At 41.5% G+C, this 19284-nt stretch overlaps 1 protein-coding gene across 2 annotated transcripts; it reads left to right on the forward strand.

Annotated features, from left to right (window-relative positions):
* The first annotated feature begins 296 nt into the window (after nucleotides 1–296).
* Nucleotides 297–18151, forward strand: LOC135370686 (lysophospholipid acyltransferase 5-like). Of its 2 annotated transcripts, XM_064604477.1 has the most exons (14): nucleotides 297–536; nucleotides 1530–1637; nucleotides 1910–2016; nucleotides 2479–2572; nucleotides 3458–3495; nucleotides 4432–4449; nucleotides 6056–6163; nucleotides 6248–6315; nucleotides 6409–6517; nucleotides 7407–7493; nucleotides 9017–9183; nucleotides 9425–9572; nucleotides 12392–12550; nucleotides 13765–18151. In XM_064604477.1, the coding sequence occupies exons 1-14, from the start codon at nucleotides 437–439 to the stop codon at nucleotides 13876–13878; spliced, it is 1425 nt and encodes a 474-aa protein (XP_064460547.1). In that variant the 5' UTR covers nucleotides 297–436; the 3' UTR covers nucleotides 13879–18151. The 2 variants fall into 2 exon arrangements, with proteins under 2 accessions (XP_064460547.1, XP_064460548.1); XM_064604478.1 differs by lacking the exon at nucleotides 4432–4449 and having other exon boundaries at nucleotides 298–536.
* Nucleotides 18152–19284: the final 1133 nt, after the last annotated feature.

The raw sequence follows: 19284 nt of genomic DNA on the forward strand, positions 1-19284 counted from the left end.
GCCGATGTCTTCGGATATTGCGCACAGAATGCAGGTGGCTTGTCAGCGCCTGGAAAACGCAGACGGAAACAGAAACGCCTGGAGACGCAGAAACAGACCAGTGTTGCATGTTATACGAGCACTGTTGTGACTACCACTGGCAGAACAGCAACAATTTTCACTCTAATTTGAAATCGTTTCAGTATCATTCCATCATTCCCATCATTCCATCCAATCTCAGTAATGTATCGATTCTAGGCTAGATGGCGCAAGCTACCGCACGTTCCAAGGGAAAAAGCCACAGTAGTATCCAACCATCCATCCATCCGGCGGCCAGAGAAGCCGAGAAGCCGGCTGCGCGCTTGCGCGATGACCGGTTGATGTTGTCCTGTGGTCGGGTGCCGGTACAGTTGCAACCTCTCCGCGAGACTCGTTCGTTGCACATAAATTCAGCACAATGGAAGTTGCAGATCCAAAGCTTTCCTATATTGGACAGTTCTGTGCGAAACACAGCCTCTCAGAGCCCGCATTTCGGCTGCTTTTAACTGTACTTTTGGGTACGTAATCGTCATGATATGGTGTGTTTGAATCGCAATGTGTGTGTTTTGTGAGACAGTCAGCAGTATAGAACCTGTTAAGTTGTAATTTAGACGCCACGGTGACTAATCTTTCGCGACAATTCTCAGTCTTGCAGCGTAAAGGTGAAACCGAAATTGACAACTTAGTGGGCACGCATGCAAATGAACGTGCAATCGAACTGAACCCAAACTTTGGGGTGATAATGTTGCTGTCTGCGAATTGCACAATTTCATGCCATTTCGTCGTTGCACGTGTGAAGTACGTGACGCGGAGCTTGAACGATCGCCTGATACTTCGCTGTTTACGACACGAGTCAAGTATCGCCCGGAGAATCAGAGCGCGACAGCGCGTACCCAAATACGCAGAGAGTTGCACGCATTATTTGAACTTGTCAAGTGGAGACGCAGAAACAGACCAACGTTGCATGGTATACGAGCGCTGTTCTGACTACCACTGGCAGAGCAGCAGCAATTTTTCCTTGACCGGTTGAGGATGGAACAACAAAAGTTCATTGGCCGGACGTCCAAGTGATGGCCCCCGTTCCTTGACGCTTTTGCTGGGCTCCCTAATTTTGCGCGAAAAACAGACGCACGCACATTTATGGTGCTCTGCTTCTTCCTGCTTGGTACGCTGCAGTTTCAAATGTCATGTCTCAAGATGATGATCGCGTGTTGTTATCGAATATACAAGAGAATGTCGCATATAACGATTGCATGGTACACGCTATTGAAAACATAGTGCTGAAATCATATCTCGGAATACACCAACACAACGTATGCTAAGCATACGAACCGGTGGAGTCATAAGGGATATTCTGTTTGCCTACTTCTCTGCAACTTCTCTGCAACTTCCTCCTATTCAAGCTAATTGAAGGAAAGTTTGTGCAGAGTTCCTCATCGCTTTTTTGCCTCATTGTACGCCTCTTTGAAGCCGTGTTGTTTACATGTAAACGTGATAATTATTGCATGCAGGCTACCCCCTGGCACTCATTCACCGGTACTTCTTGTTTAAAAAGAACCCCAATTATCAGCATTTCTACTTCGCAGCCTGTGGCCTGTACCTCTGCTGTTTTAATTATGGTGAGTGTTGATCTTGTCTCCATTCATTCGTGAGCTTTGGGAAACCCTTATAAATGCGGCCATGCAAGGAACAGTATAGGACATGTGATTGCCGATTTTGACAGTTGATACATGTCATACGGAAAGGGTGTTGTCATGTGATATGCTCAATCCACAGGTTATCTTATCACTACAGACATTCAGTTGTTCTTTTGCAAGTGGGAAATGAATGTCGCATGAAGCGCTAAAGTGTATTGAACTGAAATGATTCCTTGTCCCCTTTCTACTTTCAGGTTTCAAAACATGTCATTCTGTAATCAATATTGGTGTTGTATATGGAGTGTTGTTGGTCGCCGGAGGGACATTATTTTCTGCCGTGTTCACCTTTGTCTTTTGCATGGTAAGCAGGAATACTTGCGGTATCACTGCAGTAGTAGCTGCATTAATGACCCACATAGTATTTCGTTTACATATTGAAAACATCACTCTCGAAGACCACATCCGCTGAAGCGTAATGCCGCATCTCCACAAGGCTCATAGATAATGCGACCTCTACAAAGAAGTTTTAACTACTTAGTTAGTGTTATTAGATATGAATTTTGATGTTATTAATAATATTAATGGTTTTATATTAATTGTAATTAAATATAATATAATTAATTGATCGGTTAATTATTAACCTCTAAACAAGTCTTTGTCTACGCTTTCTCTTACGGCTCTGAAACAAGATTTGCAGAAACAAGGCCCCTACAGCGAAGAACTCCCTTTATGTTTTGTCAAATTTATCAAATTTGTCATGAAGGACATGTGCCATTTGGAGATCTGTCTGTAAAGAAATGACATAAGTCACCGTTGTTTCTAGGGTTACCTTCTTGCCGGCTATTTCTTCACAGCAACTGGCGACTATGACATAACATGGACTATGCCACATTGCATCTTGTGCCTCAGGCTAATAGGTATAACTCATTTTGTCAAATGTTACTAGTGAAGCAACTACGTACCTGATAATCGCCATTATTTTGTAAGGCATGGCATCCGAATGCCCTCCTAGACATTGAGGCCATCGGTACACAGCGGTTGTGCCTCTAATTGGCATACTTGGCCACTCAGGGAGCTACGAATCACCAGAGGATAGCATAAGCATCCTCCCTACACAACATGGGGGTAGATGCGGGAGTTTTCTTTTGGAGGGTCCGGCTTTTGACAGCATGCTATGTGTATGCTCTACTAGGGTTAGTTGAAACAGTATGTGAAGACAGAAATTGAGAGGGGGGTTCAGGACACCCCCTCTACCTTTCAGGACACCCACCCCCCACAGGCCACAGTTCCGTCACCCTCTAACCTGGCGCAAGTTGCGCTGCGATGTATCAAAATGCAGGTCTTTTGTCTGCATAAAACCCAACATGACTCTGCCGGCTCTTTTTAGTCTGCGGTGTCGTTTCGTATTTTCATTGTGCCGATGTCAACGCTTTTATTGGCATAGTGTTACTGTACACATTTCATATTTGCCAATCGTGTTTTGTCGACACAGTCGTCATGGCTGCGACCTCTGAAGGTTGGTGCTTCTTGCACGCTTGCGGATGTGTTCGCACTGTAACGTAAAGCCCTGTATGCTTCGAGCACTTTTTTAAAACTGTGGTGACCCCTGCATGCAGACAGGCAACACCTTTGTGTCCTTTTTGTAGTATGGCTACCCAGTTTATCATTTTTCATACTGTATGAGGCAGTGAAGTTAACAATCTGAAAGTATGTGCTAAGGCAGGTGTTCAAATGCCACACGTACAGTACTGTTATTAAAAGAGTTATTGTAAAATCAACGCCATGTGATCTGTACACCACAGGCTTGGCATTTGATGTCTACGATGGACAAAAAGACCCTGTAAGTCCGTAGTTATCGTTACTTTCCTCTAGCATGCTTTGCAGCTTGATACTTGTATCTCTCTTTGTAATCGTGCACATTATTGTAATATTTTTTAGTGCTATGCTTTTTATCTTATCTGTTTTAGATTTATGGTAGCATGCACACTGGCATGTAATGCATGGGGCACTAAATACACTTCACATCCTCATCTATCTTTTTCACCACCACCCTCACCATCCATTTTTGCAATACGAATTGTAGGGGCAGGGAAACTGTGGAGAGTCTTGGAAGAAGGAAAAAGAAAAGAGAATTTGAAAAACTGGCAGTCTGCGATTGAGAATTATATCACATGCTACAGGGTAACAACCAACAAAAGTTTACCCCATGTCAGCACGCGACACATTCAGCAATTACTCAACGCAGGTGCAGCATTGTGTTGGCTACAACAGCTTCAGAGGAGATTCATTCTCAGAAAGTTTCAAAGTGATTGAGCATTGCAGTGCCGAGTTGGAATGCGAAATGTGTGAACTTCTTTGTAGAAACAATGGCAGTGACAGCTCTATGAAGAGCAGTTGAGACGTTTGAAGCCTTGCACGTGTGGCTGTCAGGAAACCTGTTCATTTTAAGTTTTACCCACTTGACTCACTTCTTAAGAAGTCTATGGGGAATTTTTTATCTCGGGGTACACTAAACAGGTACCAGGCGTGTTCCCCTCGGTTTATCTAGGGAATAACATCAGTGTATTGCTGTAAATAAATTCAATTCAGTTCAATACTAGATTTACCTGAAAGGTCCCTAATTATAGGTGCTGCGTTACTTTTTCTTTTTTTTTTTCCTCAAAAGAGCATGCTTGACTGTTAAAACACTGCACAGTCAGTGTTTTATGTGGGTTTGGGTGGATGAACCGTGATCCCTTCCTCTCTTTTATGTTACTTCTCCTCTCCCCTCATCCAGTCTTCTGCCACTGCATCGGTAAGCCTGATTTGTTTCCACTTCTGTAGGCTTTCTTCTTATTGACCTTTTGCCGACCAAAACTCTACTGGGTTGGGGGATCCCCATTGCATCCTGAGATTATTCTTTTTTTTTCTTTCTTTCTTTAACAGCTTTGAATGCCTCTGTAATGTATTCTAGCATTCCTTGTTTTGAGTACATTTGCACGTAATTCTTGACAGCGAATGCACTCCCATCCTTGTGACCCCCATCCTTGTGACCCCCAAGATTCTGTCATGTTCTGACGCTTGCATTGTATGCTACGGTAGTGTTTGTAGAGCTCAGTGCACAACTAACACTAATAAACTAAAGTGAAGACAGAACTGAGTGGTACCAGCTCATATATGCTCTGTAGCCATTTGTTGGGGAATATTGCTACAGTGTACAGGGTATTGCAGTCTCTAGCTCTGTTTGTCATATATTGTCTTTCCTGGTAATATATTGTACAGTTTGTACAACAGTGTATTGGTGCAGCTATTGAGAAAAAGATCTGTGCATCTTGGATCTCAAACTTCCCCAACAACACCGAATATCCTCTGGATGTGCAAACAATGTCGTTAACGGATTCGTACGTCCGATGGATATTCTGAGGATATCCTTCGGACGTACGAATCTGTTAGGACGTTGTTCGTACGTCCAGAGGATATTCGGTGTTGTTGGGGTTTAATAGGTTTTCTTATTTGAGGGAAGCGAAGGAATCCGCCAGGACCGGAAACTACTAGATGTCTTGGTGACTACGGGGTTAGTCTAGCAAACGTCACACATTCCGATCGCGTCGTAAAAACAGAAGACGAGGTTAAGCCCACCCCAAACTTTGAAGACTTAGAGCCATTTGTGTCAAGTTTCATCGAAAATTTTTTTTAGGCAGTATGGTCATGTAGAAAGAAATTTAAAAATCGAGCAAAAACTCGCCCCATGCATGTTCAGTGGCCTATCTCACGCAAACACCACCATTTTTTTTTTTAGTCTGCTTCACATTCACATCACCTCACACAGGCGGTGCTGCTTACAACCTCCTTACATGCCCATTCTGACCATGATCCTGACGTTATGCACTAATCCTCTTCGTCTGTATGTTGGCGCCACCTGTGTGCGGTGAAATGAAAATGAAGCGCACACCGGAGAAAATGGCGGAATTTTGGGTGAGATAGGCCATAGAAAATGCACAGAGTGAGATTTTGCTTGATTTTTAAATTTCTAAATTTGTAAATTTTTAAATTCCAACAAAACTTGGTACAAATGGCTACCAGTCTGCAAAGTTTGGGTTTGGCTAAACCCTGTCTTCTATTTTTCCGATGCAGTCGAAATGTGTAACGTTTGCCAGACTAACCCTGTAGATAGTAAATCCGTTAACTAACTGAGAGGTTTTGGGGGAACGTGAGATGGCAGTATTGGAGCCCGTCATTGTTTAAAGCCATCCTCTCTTTTTTAAGATCTTGAAACGAGCACATACACTGAGATATCCATCACCCAAGTTTGCAATGCAACTGAGCTGAAACAGAATTTAGCACGTCATAGCATCTTAAGGTGGCTTAGAAACTAAAGGCAGTCCAATTAACCTTTGATGCCTCTGTCCATGAACTTTCAGACAAAGCTACCGCACGATCAGAAAAGGACGGCACTTGATAAAGTACCGACGATACTGGAAGTCATGGGACATTCCTATTTCTTTGGAGCCTTTCTAGTCGGCCCACAGGTAAGTTTATCAAAATGCCAACGGGCTTCTCCGACGTTGCGTCGTTCTCACGAGCGGTACGCAAATGTTTCCCATGCTTTTCAGTTTCCCATGAAACGTTACAAAGACTTTGTGCAGGGAAGCTTCTTTAAGAAAGATTCAAAGCCATCGTGGTACGTGCACAGTGTACATTGTACTATCGAAACTAAAGCAAAGTGGAGTGAGTACAACGCAGAATAATGTCAGCTTGACTCCTCTCCTTGCAGCATAAAACCAGCATTACTTCGCTTGGCCCTGGGGCTTCTTGTACTCGCATTCAACCTGTTTGGAAGCAAGTTCTACGATGACAAGTACATGCTCTCCGACCAGTTTCTGGTATGCAGCATTTCGTATTTGCTATATTATTTATTGTGTATAAGTCTGCACCGGTCATGTAGTAATAGATATGCATCATTAATATTTAGTGATGAATAGTTCATTAGCCATCGCTAGGGCCCGGAAACTTAGGCACTAAAAAGTTATGGAAATAGGCAGACAATTGGGCCCTCAAAAACAGCAAAATAGGCAATAAAATACAAAAATAGGCACGTTAATCTGGTACACTCTTTGGCTTCCTTGGAAAAAAAAAAGCTACGGTACCGTACAAGCTGACCTAGTACCTAGTACTAGGTACCTACAGTACCTACAAGCTGACAAGTTTGACTGCTTCTACACAAATGCTAAGGCGACCTAGAAGCACGCAACATTGAAAGCTGCTTTTAGTTCTCAACCCTCGAAGGTCTCGAAAGGCCAAGAAAGCAAATATACATGAACCCCTTTTAGCAAACCAAAGTACTGAAGGAAACCAAAATAATAATTAAAAAAAAAAGACCAAAAGGTGCAAACACGCAGAAACGAAAAGCTAAATGCAGCACCGAGTATGAGACTGAAAGGCACACTGGCACTTGCACCTTTAAAAAAAGAGAGAAAAAAAGGCTGTTATGACATATAAAAATGTTCAAAAAGGCTACAAGTTGATAGAGTCGATGAAAAAGCCAGGCTACCCCTAAAATGGCGTTCCCCATTTAGGCATTCATAGGCATTTACAGGCAAATGCCTAAAATTCCGGGCCCTAGCCATCACAGAATAATAAGCTTGCCTAAGTTGACTCTATAGACTACAAACTTGTCTACCTCAGTGGCTGAAAGGCGTAACTTTCTTGGTGCATTCTTGCGGTTTTCTCAATATACGTGAAAGGTTTGGTCATTTACACTTCTACCTGCAGCAATACAACTTCCTCATGAGGTTTCTTCACATGGGAGTATGGCAAATCATAACACTACACAAGTATGTCTCCTGTTGGTTGTTAGCAGTAAGTATGAAATGAAGTACATCATTTATAAGTGCTGGAATAAAGTAGAGCAGGCATAGGGTTAGTCAAGTCCAAGATGGCTGTAGAACACTCAAAACAATGACGCTGAAGCTTTCTAAGTTTAATGTGTACTTAATATGTACAAGCTTTTGCATGATGGACCACTCTTCATCAGGTACAGAATGAAATGGTGAACCCACACAAGTATACATGGACACGTAAAAAGAGGAGAGAGATATCGGGAAGAGGGTAAGAAACCGAGGGCTGAATAACAAGAGAGAGCTGCTGCTTCCCATCTGTGCTACACTCTTCTTGTCTGCTTAAACTCTTGGTTGAAACGAAAAATAAAAAACGAAATCGTAAGACACTCTAGTCGGCCTCTGCTTTGTTATACTTAGCACTAACCGTTGAATGAATGATCCGCTGATACATGATTCATTCAACGGTTAGTGGTGAGTACAACAAAGTAGAGACTGAATAGGATGTCTTACGATTTCGTTTTTCTTTTCAAACGAAAGAGTTTAAGCAGACAAGAAGAGTGTGGTACAGATGGGAAGCAGCAGCTCTCTCTTGTTATTCAGCCCTCGCTTTCTTACCCTCTTCCCGATATCTCTCTCCTTCTTTTTTCGTGTCCATGTATACTTGTGTGGGTTCATCATTTCATTCTGTACCTGGTGAAGCGTGATCCACCATGCGAAAGCTTGTACATGTTAAGTAGATATTAAACATTAAAAAGCTTCAGTGACATTCTTTTGAGTGTTTTACTGGAATAAATGATTAAAGTGAGTAAAAAAAGCTAGATGCATGAAAAGCAGTAAAAATCGAATAAAACCCGACATAAAATATCACTGAAATGCCATGCTACAGCATGACAACCAAACAGATCCATTTATGTCATCGTAAATAAGTATGGTAACAAGTAATGTGGATCCATTGTCGATTCATGTATTCTGGAATTGGATTGTCAAAAAAGCACATAAATATGGCAGCTTTGAATATAATCTGTGAAAACACAGACAACTTGCAGATCATGATTAGAGCCTGAAGTTTTAGGGTTTTACCCGATTCTTCCCCGAATTAAAGGTTGCCTCTTTAGGGTGAAACCCGATTTTTACCCGGCAAATTGCCCTCACTGGGAACTCTGTAGGAAAGCACAAACTTACTTATTTGGCAGCAAATGCAGTTCCATCACCGTTTGTACCAAATCACTACACTTAGTTTGAGTAACTGAGCCCGATTTCTTCTCGAATTTAGCATACTGGAAGTTTTTTCACCCGAATTCGCATGAATTTAGTGCACATATTTATTTACCTAATTATTACCCCCCGGGCCCGAATTTAGAAAAAAAATATTTCCAGAAAACTTCAGGCTCGAATCATGATGTATTCGTAAAGATATTAAATATTCAGACTTTGTAATCTAACATGTGCCTCGCTGCACACCGGTTTAGGGCCAGCTGTCGAAATGCTTGAGGTGTGAAATTGCTTCACTTCACTATATTTAATATTTACACTTAACTGCAGGAAGGCAGCTGTATAATGGCAGGATTGACGTACAATGGTGAGGACGAAAATGGAAACGATCTCTGGAATGGTTGCGTCAACATCGATGTTGCCTTGTTCGAGACTGCAACCACTTTTGGCAATCTCATCAAATCATTCAACATCAACACCAACCTCTGGGTGGCCCAGTACGTAACGGAATGACAAATTATCAAATTAATTCAGTTAAACTCCCGTTGCTTTCTTTCTTTCTTTTTTTCCCTTCTTTTTCTTTTTCTCTCCTCCTACCACCAACGCGGCCAAAGTAGTTAACCTTGGCCGCGGCCCTGACAGGAGTTGGCAGGAACACGTCTCGACGTTACTTGAGACCCTAACAGAAGAAATTAGCATCATAGTGTTTGGTGCTAACGATTTTAAAATACTTTTCAGGTATATCTTCAAGAGGCTTAAATTCTTGGGGAATAAAGACGTGTCTCAGCTATCAGCACTGCTGTTTTTGGCAGTGTGGCACGGACTACACTCGGGATACTACGTCTGCTTCTTCAACGAGTTCATCGTGATGAAGTTTGAAAGAGATGTAAGCATAGTTGCTCCTTTAAAAGTTATGTGGTTACTTCTGCGCGCAATCATCTCAGCCCTAGTACAAGCAACAAAGCAACATACATTGCATCATGACAGTCATCAACTTGTCATATTTACAACGGTCAACAAAGTACTGTGTTAGCATTCACAAGGTGCATGTAAGCCCACTAATGCGGGAATTATGAGCAGAGATTGTCTCCAAATTTAGTTTAATAAGGTGCAATGCCTACAAGGAAATTACACACCTACATGTGCTGTGTATATGCATCCGTTTATAGTGTCAGTCAGTCATTTAGGCATTTATCTTTAGATTAAGCTGAGTACATACAGCACAAGCTAATTAACGTGTCATTATTGAGCTTTAGGGCATTCGGTTCTACGGCAAGAACTTCGCAAAGATAATATTTTCTTTCAGTTTTTTTTTTTTCATTTTTTTTTTTTTTTTTCACATTACATTATCTAGGAGGCCCAGTAGAAGCCAAAGTCTTTGGTTATAGTAATGCCAAATGATAACCCACAGGCAGTGATGGGCACAGTACCTCAAAATTATACTTAGTATAAGTTAAAGTTAAAAGTAAAGTACCAAGTACCTGGGGTCATTAGTACTTCAAGTACAGTACAAAGTACCCAATTCCAAATGTACTTCAAGTAAAGTACGAAGTACTAGGCAAAGTACTTCAAGTATTCATCAAGTACATTGCAAACTTAATTTGTATCACTTTGCATTTCACTGTTTAGTATCTGTGTCTTGGTTTTTTGGCAAAACCTTAGCAAGCCTTCTTGACAAATCCTCTAAAGCCATAAAGTCCTAGGTTGTTAAGTGCTAACCGGTGAATATGAACTTAATCAGATGACATAATTTGCATGTACATGTAGAGAGGTAATCCGTCAGCTGTGCTGTGATTATGTATTATACCCCGACTGATCCAAGATCACTCGCCCTAGTGTGGTGTTCCAGTACTAATTTTCTGCTATAACAGGCTAGGAAATTTCAAGGGGAAAAAGTAAAAGCCGACGGAGATTATATATTTCTGGGCATTCCATGCTGCTTTTTGAAATACAACATGTTTAAAAAAAGAATACGAAGAAAGTAAAAAAGGATGAAGCACAATGTAAGTGATCATTTTTATAGGACTGTGATCTGCAGCAATATAATCCATGTGACCAATTAAAGAAACGTAAATTGTGAAAATGAAAACTTGTGTCTTTCACAGTGTTCATCATGTAATGCAGTTACATATTGTGATATCAAATGATTATTAATTGCCAATGAATTAAACAATATAAAAAGGGAATATAACCCTGCATTAGGAGAATTAAAATGACAATTGACCAAGTCATTGTGCTGCAGGTCGCAGTGTCATAATGTGGACGTGTCTTTGCATTCCATTCGTTGTACATAATCAAAAGTGTCGATATTTTTTCAACATTTCAAGCCTCTCAACAATAAATTTGCTTCTGCAAATATGCTCTTTAACAGCACAAAAACCCTTTTTGGTAAAAGGGTCAGACTGGGACTCTTAGTACTGCATCCCACTAAAAGCGCTAAAATGACGTTTTCTTGCCGTCATTTTAGCGCTTCTAGTAGGGTGCATTTTTGATACTCTTTTGTGATTTTTTGTCTGGAGTCCAAGTTTGGGTACTTGAGTACTTGATGGGAAAGTACTTGGAAAAAAAGTACTTTAAGTACAGCACAAAGTACACAATTTAAAATGTACTTAAAGTAAAGTACAAGTACACAGAAATGTACTTAAAGTACTACTACAAGTACTTGGTACTTCAAGTACTGCCCATCACTGCCCACAGGTGCAGTAATCAATATTTTCTTGCCAGCAGAGATAATGTGAAATGTGAGAGCCCTGTGGAAATAATTGTTGACAACTGCCGAGATACTGAAATTACCACTGACCTTAAAGTTGACCGCAACATTGCATTATATCTGGAAAGACTTTAGCTCCATTTACCTACAGCAGAGGTTCTCAAACTGGGCTCCGCTACGCCACGCCAATGGTTCGCAGGCAGTTACTGCAAGCACGGGCTATAAGGAACTCACGCTCTAGTGCGTTACAGTAGTGGCTAAATCCCCACTGGGGATGTATTCAATTGTTTGTTTGGTGGAATAAAAATAACTGCGTGATCTATTATTAGTTTTTTTGTGATCCCACTTGTGTTCTTTCAAAAGTAGATCTGGTGAGCTGGGCAGGGGTCCCTCCAGGGTGCCCGCAAATGTGCAGGGGTTCCCCGGGCCCACAGAGCTTGAGAATCCCTGACCCACGGGACAAAATAGTCTGCAGCAGGAGCTTTACAATAGATAGTTTTCAAACTTGGTATTAAAAATAGCATTGTCGCCACTGCCCACGTCTAGAACCCAGACCGAGCTTTGGGTTTTCAGTGCGCGCGCTAACGTCCAAAAATAGCGTCAGTTTCCAAAAGCCGGCTTGCGTTGCTCTCACACCCACCAAGAACCCTTGTGGGATTGTCGTCTGCAAACTGCTGGAAGTATCGACAACAAAAACAAGAAATAAATGTTTTACTTGATGATCCCAACTATTTTTACTACTAACGATGCAATATGTTTACAGAAGGCTATTTTATTTTGGTTTTATTTTTCTCTAGATTTCCTCCTCTTTTTTAGGTCTCTGTTACTAGTGAGGAACACAAGTGCACCCCTGTGCATTCCGAAAATTTTATTATTCTAAAACTCTCTCTTCATGATTGATCTTTTTTTATTTTTAGCAGTAAAATCAGTTGCCTGTGGAACCCTCTATGTGCCTGCTAATCGTGATTTTTACCTCTCATTGTGTGCAAATCCAGGTGATTGAAATAATTGAGAGGCTGCCTAGAGTCAAGCACATTGTGTACCACAAGTACCTGCACATACCAAGGCTCATCATCCTCAAAGTCTTTGTCATGGGCATGTTTGGCTACTGCATCGTTCCATTCGTTCTTCTTTCCTTCGACAGATATAGTGAGGTGAGTCCTTATAAGCTGCTCACATAATGAAGAGCACTGTCTGGAAAGAACCCCACCACCCATGTATTGTATTGTATTGTATGTGCAAAATGTTGTGAGTAGACTATGCCTTCGTAATGTTTACAGTAAGTCTTCTATTGTGCAACTTCGGGTTTTAGCACCGCAGTTATGTTGCACTCTATAGTCACCGACCGATAATTCGGACACCCAAAAATTTGGATATTCAGCTTTTTCGGACAAAGCTGTTGGCACCGTCAAACGCCCCATAGGACTAATGTGCAGTGTCTTACCCTATAAAAGTCTACCAGCGTCGGCATGCCGTGCTCGCCAATTACTCAATGCAGGTGGCAAATTGTGTTGTCTACATATAAAGCTCATAAGGACATTTAATCGAGGTAAATTTCGTGGTGATTGAGCATCCCAGCGCAAAGTTATAACGCGAAAGGTGTGGTGCCGGTAGTCGAAACAACCAAGATGGTGGTGTTGTGAAGCGCATTATAGATGCTGCCCCCCAGAGGACGACCTGTCAGCTGTCGCTTCAGCAGAGACATCTCCGCGTTATGTTATTTCACTGTCGTTCAGTTAGCAGACGACATCCCTTTTGGCTGTCGTCTGCATCGTTTGGCGCTCGGGGAAAGAGAGCCGTACGGTTGTCCTAAGTACTTAGATACTACTACTTAGAGCCTGAAGTTTTCAGAAAATTTTTTCTTCTGAATTCAGGGAGTAAAAACCGGGTAAATAGGCTCAGTTACTAAAACTGGTTCGGTACAAATGGTGATGTAACTGCGTTTGCTGCCAAACAAGTTCGTGTGCATTCCTACAGACATCTCAGTGAGGGCAATTTGACGGGTAAAAATCGGGTTTCACTCTAAAGAGGCAACATTCAATTCTGGGTGCAAATTCGGGGAGGAACCGGGTTAAACCCTAAAACTCCAGGCTCTACATATTCTCAATCAAGTTTAATTTATTATTGACGTTTTCCTTTGTCTACGATTTGTTTGTTGGGAGATCTAATTATACTGCTATGTCTGGATAGCTTCAGAGAGTCTGAGTATTGTGGGTAGCTCCAGTAAACCATGATAGAAGGCGCAAAGTAGCGAACTTTGTGTGTCTTGAGGCTGTTTTGGTGCATTTAGGCAATACGCGACATTGTAATTTGTAACTGACATTATCAAAATTGACTGATTGCTTGAAATTTTCTCCACTTGTACCAGGCCTACTCACGAGTTTATTGGTGCGGACATATTATCTACCTTTCCTGGATCCCTCTATCACCGTACGTGCTCAAAGCCATTCCAAGGCCAGCCACCAGCAAGAAGGCAGACTAAGTTCATCGCCATACTAATGGGCAGCGACATCTTATGTCCCCCCAAAGTGAAACTATAGAGTATGGTGTTCTCATAACAATTTGGTGCAATTTGTTTTGTAATAAAACAGCTCGGTGCTTGTTCAATGAAATGCAGGGCAACTATCGATTACAGTTTTTCGAACTTTCAAAGGAGGAGTACATGTGAGAATTCCAAGCAGCATAATAATCTTGGCCCAGTATCGGGTGAACATCGGCAATACTCGTCCAATATTGCCGATGTCCAGCCGATATTGGGCCAAGATATTGTGCTGCTTGGGAAGCTGAGTAACTGGTATCCATTTATTGCGAACCTGAACGCAAGTACAGAGTTGTTACTTTGTTACTACCCTGTAAGTGGAGGAAAATACGTTTTTTTTGTTTTTTGTTTTTTTCGTAATACAACCTTGTTTCATGGTACGCATTGTGGTGTTGCCATACAGACAAGTGGGTTAGGTTAGTCTAGGCTATTTAGATGTGTTTTCAATTTGCACTTTGAGAAATGTGTGTCAGTGTGTGAATGCATAACGCTTTTACAACTTGTCACAATCCTCTGCATTGAAGCTCTACCAAAACATGCTCCAATGAGCATTTCTGCAGACTTTTTACTTTCAAACATGTCAGGCAGCACTGCAATAATGGCTATCGTCAAAACTAGGGAGTAGCCGCAAGCATGTTTTTCGTGAAATTCAATAGCTTATCTCATGCGTATGCCTGTAGTAAACTAATTCTTGCAAATTGTATTAGTCTTCTTTAACGTGTCCATTTTGTGGATTGCATTTACAAATAATGACATGATCACAAGGAACGGATGTCATAAAAAAATATATCATCCCTGGCTGTCACCAGAAAAACAGTAAATGTCCAACAAAAAAAGAGGTTGTGCCCCCTGGTCAACAAAAGTGACTCGTCCCAGTCCAAGGTCTTGTCAATATATGTTGCAGGCACAGTTCTTGCATGCTATTTTTTTAACGGACGTGGCGCACTGTAATATGTGTGTCAAGTCATTGCCACATGTTAATATCACACTGTGTTTGCTTCCTACAGTAATATGGTAGCTCCATCGGCCTGCCTCTGGCTTAAAACAACCGTACTCAACTTTACAGTAAAACTAGAAGGTGGTTTTCCCATTGTGTCTCTGCACAATGCTCCCTTCAGAGCAGCTTTATGCAAAATATCTTGACAGCTGTTCCAAATTATCACTGAAGGATAGTGATATTCTTTGCCTTTCCCATTATAGAAATGAGTGTTCCTTCGAAATACTCCATAGACCAAATTTTATATACTTCCATAGAAAATAGTCGTAGCTGGCACAACGTAGGTTCCAAGGTGTGAATGAAGCATGCACTTGTCTTGCCTCTTTTGTGTGTCTTCAGACATGTTAACATTGTTCAGCTACTGTTCATGGATGCAATTGCATTGAAATTTACCATTATTGCTAAAGGATTTGCATCGAAGTTGACTGAGAGTGACAGAGTGAAAAGCTGTCTAATAAGTAATAATAATGACGTAGGTATATAGTTGTGAAAAGATGTCCATCATGCTCCTTATAGTTGCCTTTGAGATATACATAGTAGATGTAGTAGCATCTTGTATAAAGACATCACTTTTCATTGCAGTATTTGATACATACAGCACAAAACAACCTGGAGGTACCTTTATTTTTTCAGTTGTCATGGCTGTTTCGCTCCTCATTTGAAATTCCACCAGTTTTAGCTTTTATTACTTTAATGCTGCAATTTTAGGGAGAGGGTGGAGCAGTGAAAACAGTTTTGTTCTCTTCTTCCAAGTGAAACATCCTTTCATAACAAAGCTGACAAATTTGAAGCTTAATAGTACTGTAACAACTTTTTTGCGTGAATTCCACCTCCGGATGAGTCATGGTGAATGGAGCCTAAGGCTTATGAAATGCGGGACTGCAATTTTATTTGCAAGTCGTAAAGTGTGTGGCTTGCGCTCCACTTCACGCTAAATTTACGATTTCAGTACCCCCCACCCAAATTCCTGTGAATACGATGTTTTTCATGCGGAATTTTTTGCCTCGCATGAAAGGTACGCCGATTCATGCTTGCAAAGCTGAAAACACATGGCTGGGATTGCCTTTAGTGATATCAGTGGTATTAGGCACTGTAATGGTATCTAGACTTGTGAATGCTGGGCTGGAATCTGGATAAGGCTTAAAGTAGTACAGTGTACGGACCTAGAAATGGGACGGGGTTACCTAGGCAATTGTCCGTAAGTCCGTACGGGCCCACTCGCTGCTAGTGTGCCTCCCTGAGGGAGAAATGCTCCGCAGCCGTGTTCCATAAACTTTTGTCCAGCATCGTACATGCAAAATGTAACATTTTCCCTCGCACCAGGCTACACAGCCAGTAAGAAACATTCATGGGCATGGAAACATACTAGGTTTCCACAGCGCTGGTCTAGGTCAGCTTTCCGTTTGTGACAAATCAATAACTGGAAATGACATAGGTTTCAGAACTTGCAAGGCTTTCAGAACATGCTGGTAAAACAGAAGGGCTAAAGTGAGACACTATTGACGGTTCTCTCCATGAGCAGCTACACGTGTTTCGAAAGAAACGAAATGCTTGTGCACAACAATTGGACTCTGGACGCATTTTCGACTTTTGCCTCGGTACTTCTAATTCACCATAAGGGAACATTGAGGGATTGGTACACTTAAAAAAAAAAAGAAATAGCACAATGCTTGATTACTGCTGCAAAAATATGCATTCCGTACAATATACGCGGGTACGTGCACTTTTAGCCGTAGTCAGCTTGTTGCATGACCGAAATAATTGAGGTTGCCCCTTTTCAGTGCACAAACTGATAACTGTGTGTGATACCTTGAGGAAATTTCTCGACAAATTTGCTCATTCCTTAGGTACCTCATTACCATTGTTGTGCAAAACCAATTCAACAAATAGTAGGTCACATAACGTGTGGAGTATGAACTAAGCATGCAGGTTATGATCGAGCAATATGCCGAGAAAACACGGAGGGTGAGGGGCCATAATGTGACATGTTACAAAGTGACAAAAACTTCCCAAACTCATTAGAAAGTCATTAGAAATGTTTTGTGCAGGAACCAGCACTAGAGATTTGCAGCTTTAGTACTGCAGTAGCAGTTAGTAGTATTACCAGAAATTAAAATAATTCTTCCCCCAATTCCTCTAAAAATCATTCTGCTATATAGTACATTGTTTTGTGCTCATAAGTTGACTTTGATTATGTATGTTCTGTCTGTTAGTAGACTAGGTACCTAAACTAACTTAATATGAACTGAACTTGCCGCCCTTTTCACTTTTGTCCTGTATCGAACCCGCCTGATCTCTTGCCATGTTTTAACATACCGGTTACTTTTCTCTGACAGTTCCTGGTTTGCTTTGTGGTGTTCCACCAGCCTTTATTGTATGAAGTACAATTATTACATATTGTACTGAAGTAGAACTGTGACTAAGTTTTCTTTCTTGCCATATTGCTTTTGTTACTAGTGTTCACTGTGTTTGTACCTTATCTATTGCAGGGCCTGACGTTTTAGGGTTATACACGATTACACCCGATATTTATCTCCCCCCCCCCCCCTTTCAAAATAAGCAAAAACAGGATTTAACCCGATATTTCCCCGAAAAGTGCTGGGCCAAGGGATCTGGAGTCATTACAACTAACACAGGTCTTTCGAAACTGTGTTGTAAATGCGTAAATATACTCATACAAACTGTCAAAACAGACACACTGCTGCATGTTAGATGCATGGAATAATATTCATACTCTGTGTGATGCATATTATGCCAAATAAACGGAATACACCTGATTCAGTCCGATTCAACCAGAATTTAGTTGAATCAGGTTCAGTTCAACCCAATTACATCCGAATTATTTAAGCAAAATATAACCAGATATTTACATCCCGATGTTGCTGAAAAATATAACCCGAAAAAGTCAGGCCCTACGTACACTATTTCCTGTTGAGATCATATTGTCTTATATTATTCTTCTGTGTAACATTCAGTTCGCAGGCGCACAAAGATTTTGAACTTGGCTACGAGATATCTAATACGGAAGCACTGTTTTGTGGCACAATTATTGAAACATTGTTTCTCAATAGGATTTCCAGTTACACTGAGTTCCGGTGGTGCTTTATCAGTGCCTTAGCATTGTATGAAACGTCTACATTATGTGTGGGCTGGGAGAGGGCTACTTCATGTGATGAGTACGTTTTGAATATGGGTAGAAATAAAACTATTCACATTGGATACTTTGGAGTCATTTCCTTCGTACCAGCTGCACACTGAGGGGCATTATTACCAATGCTGTTGTAGACGTGAAGAAACTATATAAGTGTCCATGCAAAATCCTGGCTATAAAAAATGTTCATAATAGGACACCCAAGCATCCTGCTGCCCTGAAGAGGCAGTGCCATCTGGTGCACACGCTGTTTTTCTAAAATTTTTGCAACACTGCATGGGGCCCCAAAGCTGGCTTGCATCGCAGTCGCGGCTGGCACAAATCTTCACGCGTGTGTCGTCTGCAAACGGCGAAACACATTGACAACAACAGAAAACAAAGTTGTTTTCAAATACATAGTACCAATTTTTACCATAAGAATGCAATATGTTTACAGAAGGCGTTTTTTTTTTTTTTAATGCATTATCGTTAGAACCCCCCCAAGTTGGAAGATCGTAACGGTCTGTCTGTCGGATGTGTGAAGCCTCGGAGAAAACCTCTCTCCTCCCATACCCGCGTGCTGCGCATGCGCACTTGTAAAGGGAAGTCCTCTCTCTCTCCGGCAGCACAACGAAGGGGCAACTTGCGGAGGAGGAAGAAGGCTTGCGCCGCTGTTGTGGCTTAGGTATCCACAGTAGTTAGTAATAGTTAGGGGTGGATTGAGGTGGATAGTGCTGGACAGAGCTGTACACATTACCCAAAAAAAAGAGGAACTAAATACGTTACTACCAGATAAAAGGAACGCGTTCTCGTTACTTGGCAGTAAGGAGTTACATGTTCTATATGTTACATTTGCATAGAAGAGACAGCAGAAATACGAAAGCATCGCCTACTTAATAGTTTTCAGCTCATCGATGATAAATTGCACTTCAGTAGCAACTGGTACCCAAAGCTGGCTGACATGAGTTCCCGAGTAGGGGACAGAGAGACAAAGCACTAGATGCCCTGAGCACAGTGAATACTTGAAAGCAGGTACACAAAGAACGGCAGGCCCTGGGAGGTTATTTGTATAAAGCGGTAATGATGAAAATTTGAATTTACGATCTCGGCAGTGCGAATGATGTGCCTTTTCTTTGTGGACGTTTTGTGGATGTTTTTTTTCTGGACGAGTTCAACTAGCTTATGAGTATTTTCTGTATTCCTTACGAACGTAGCTCAGCTG

This window comes from Ornithodoros turicata, chromosome 10 (genome assembly GCF_037126465.1).
Source record: "Ornithodoros turicata isolate Travis chromosome 10, ASM3712646v1, whole genome shotgun sequence".
NCBI lineage: Eukaryota > Metazoa > Arthropoda > Arachnida > Ixodida > Argasidae > Ornithodoros > Ornithodoros turicata.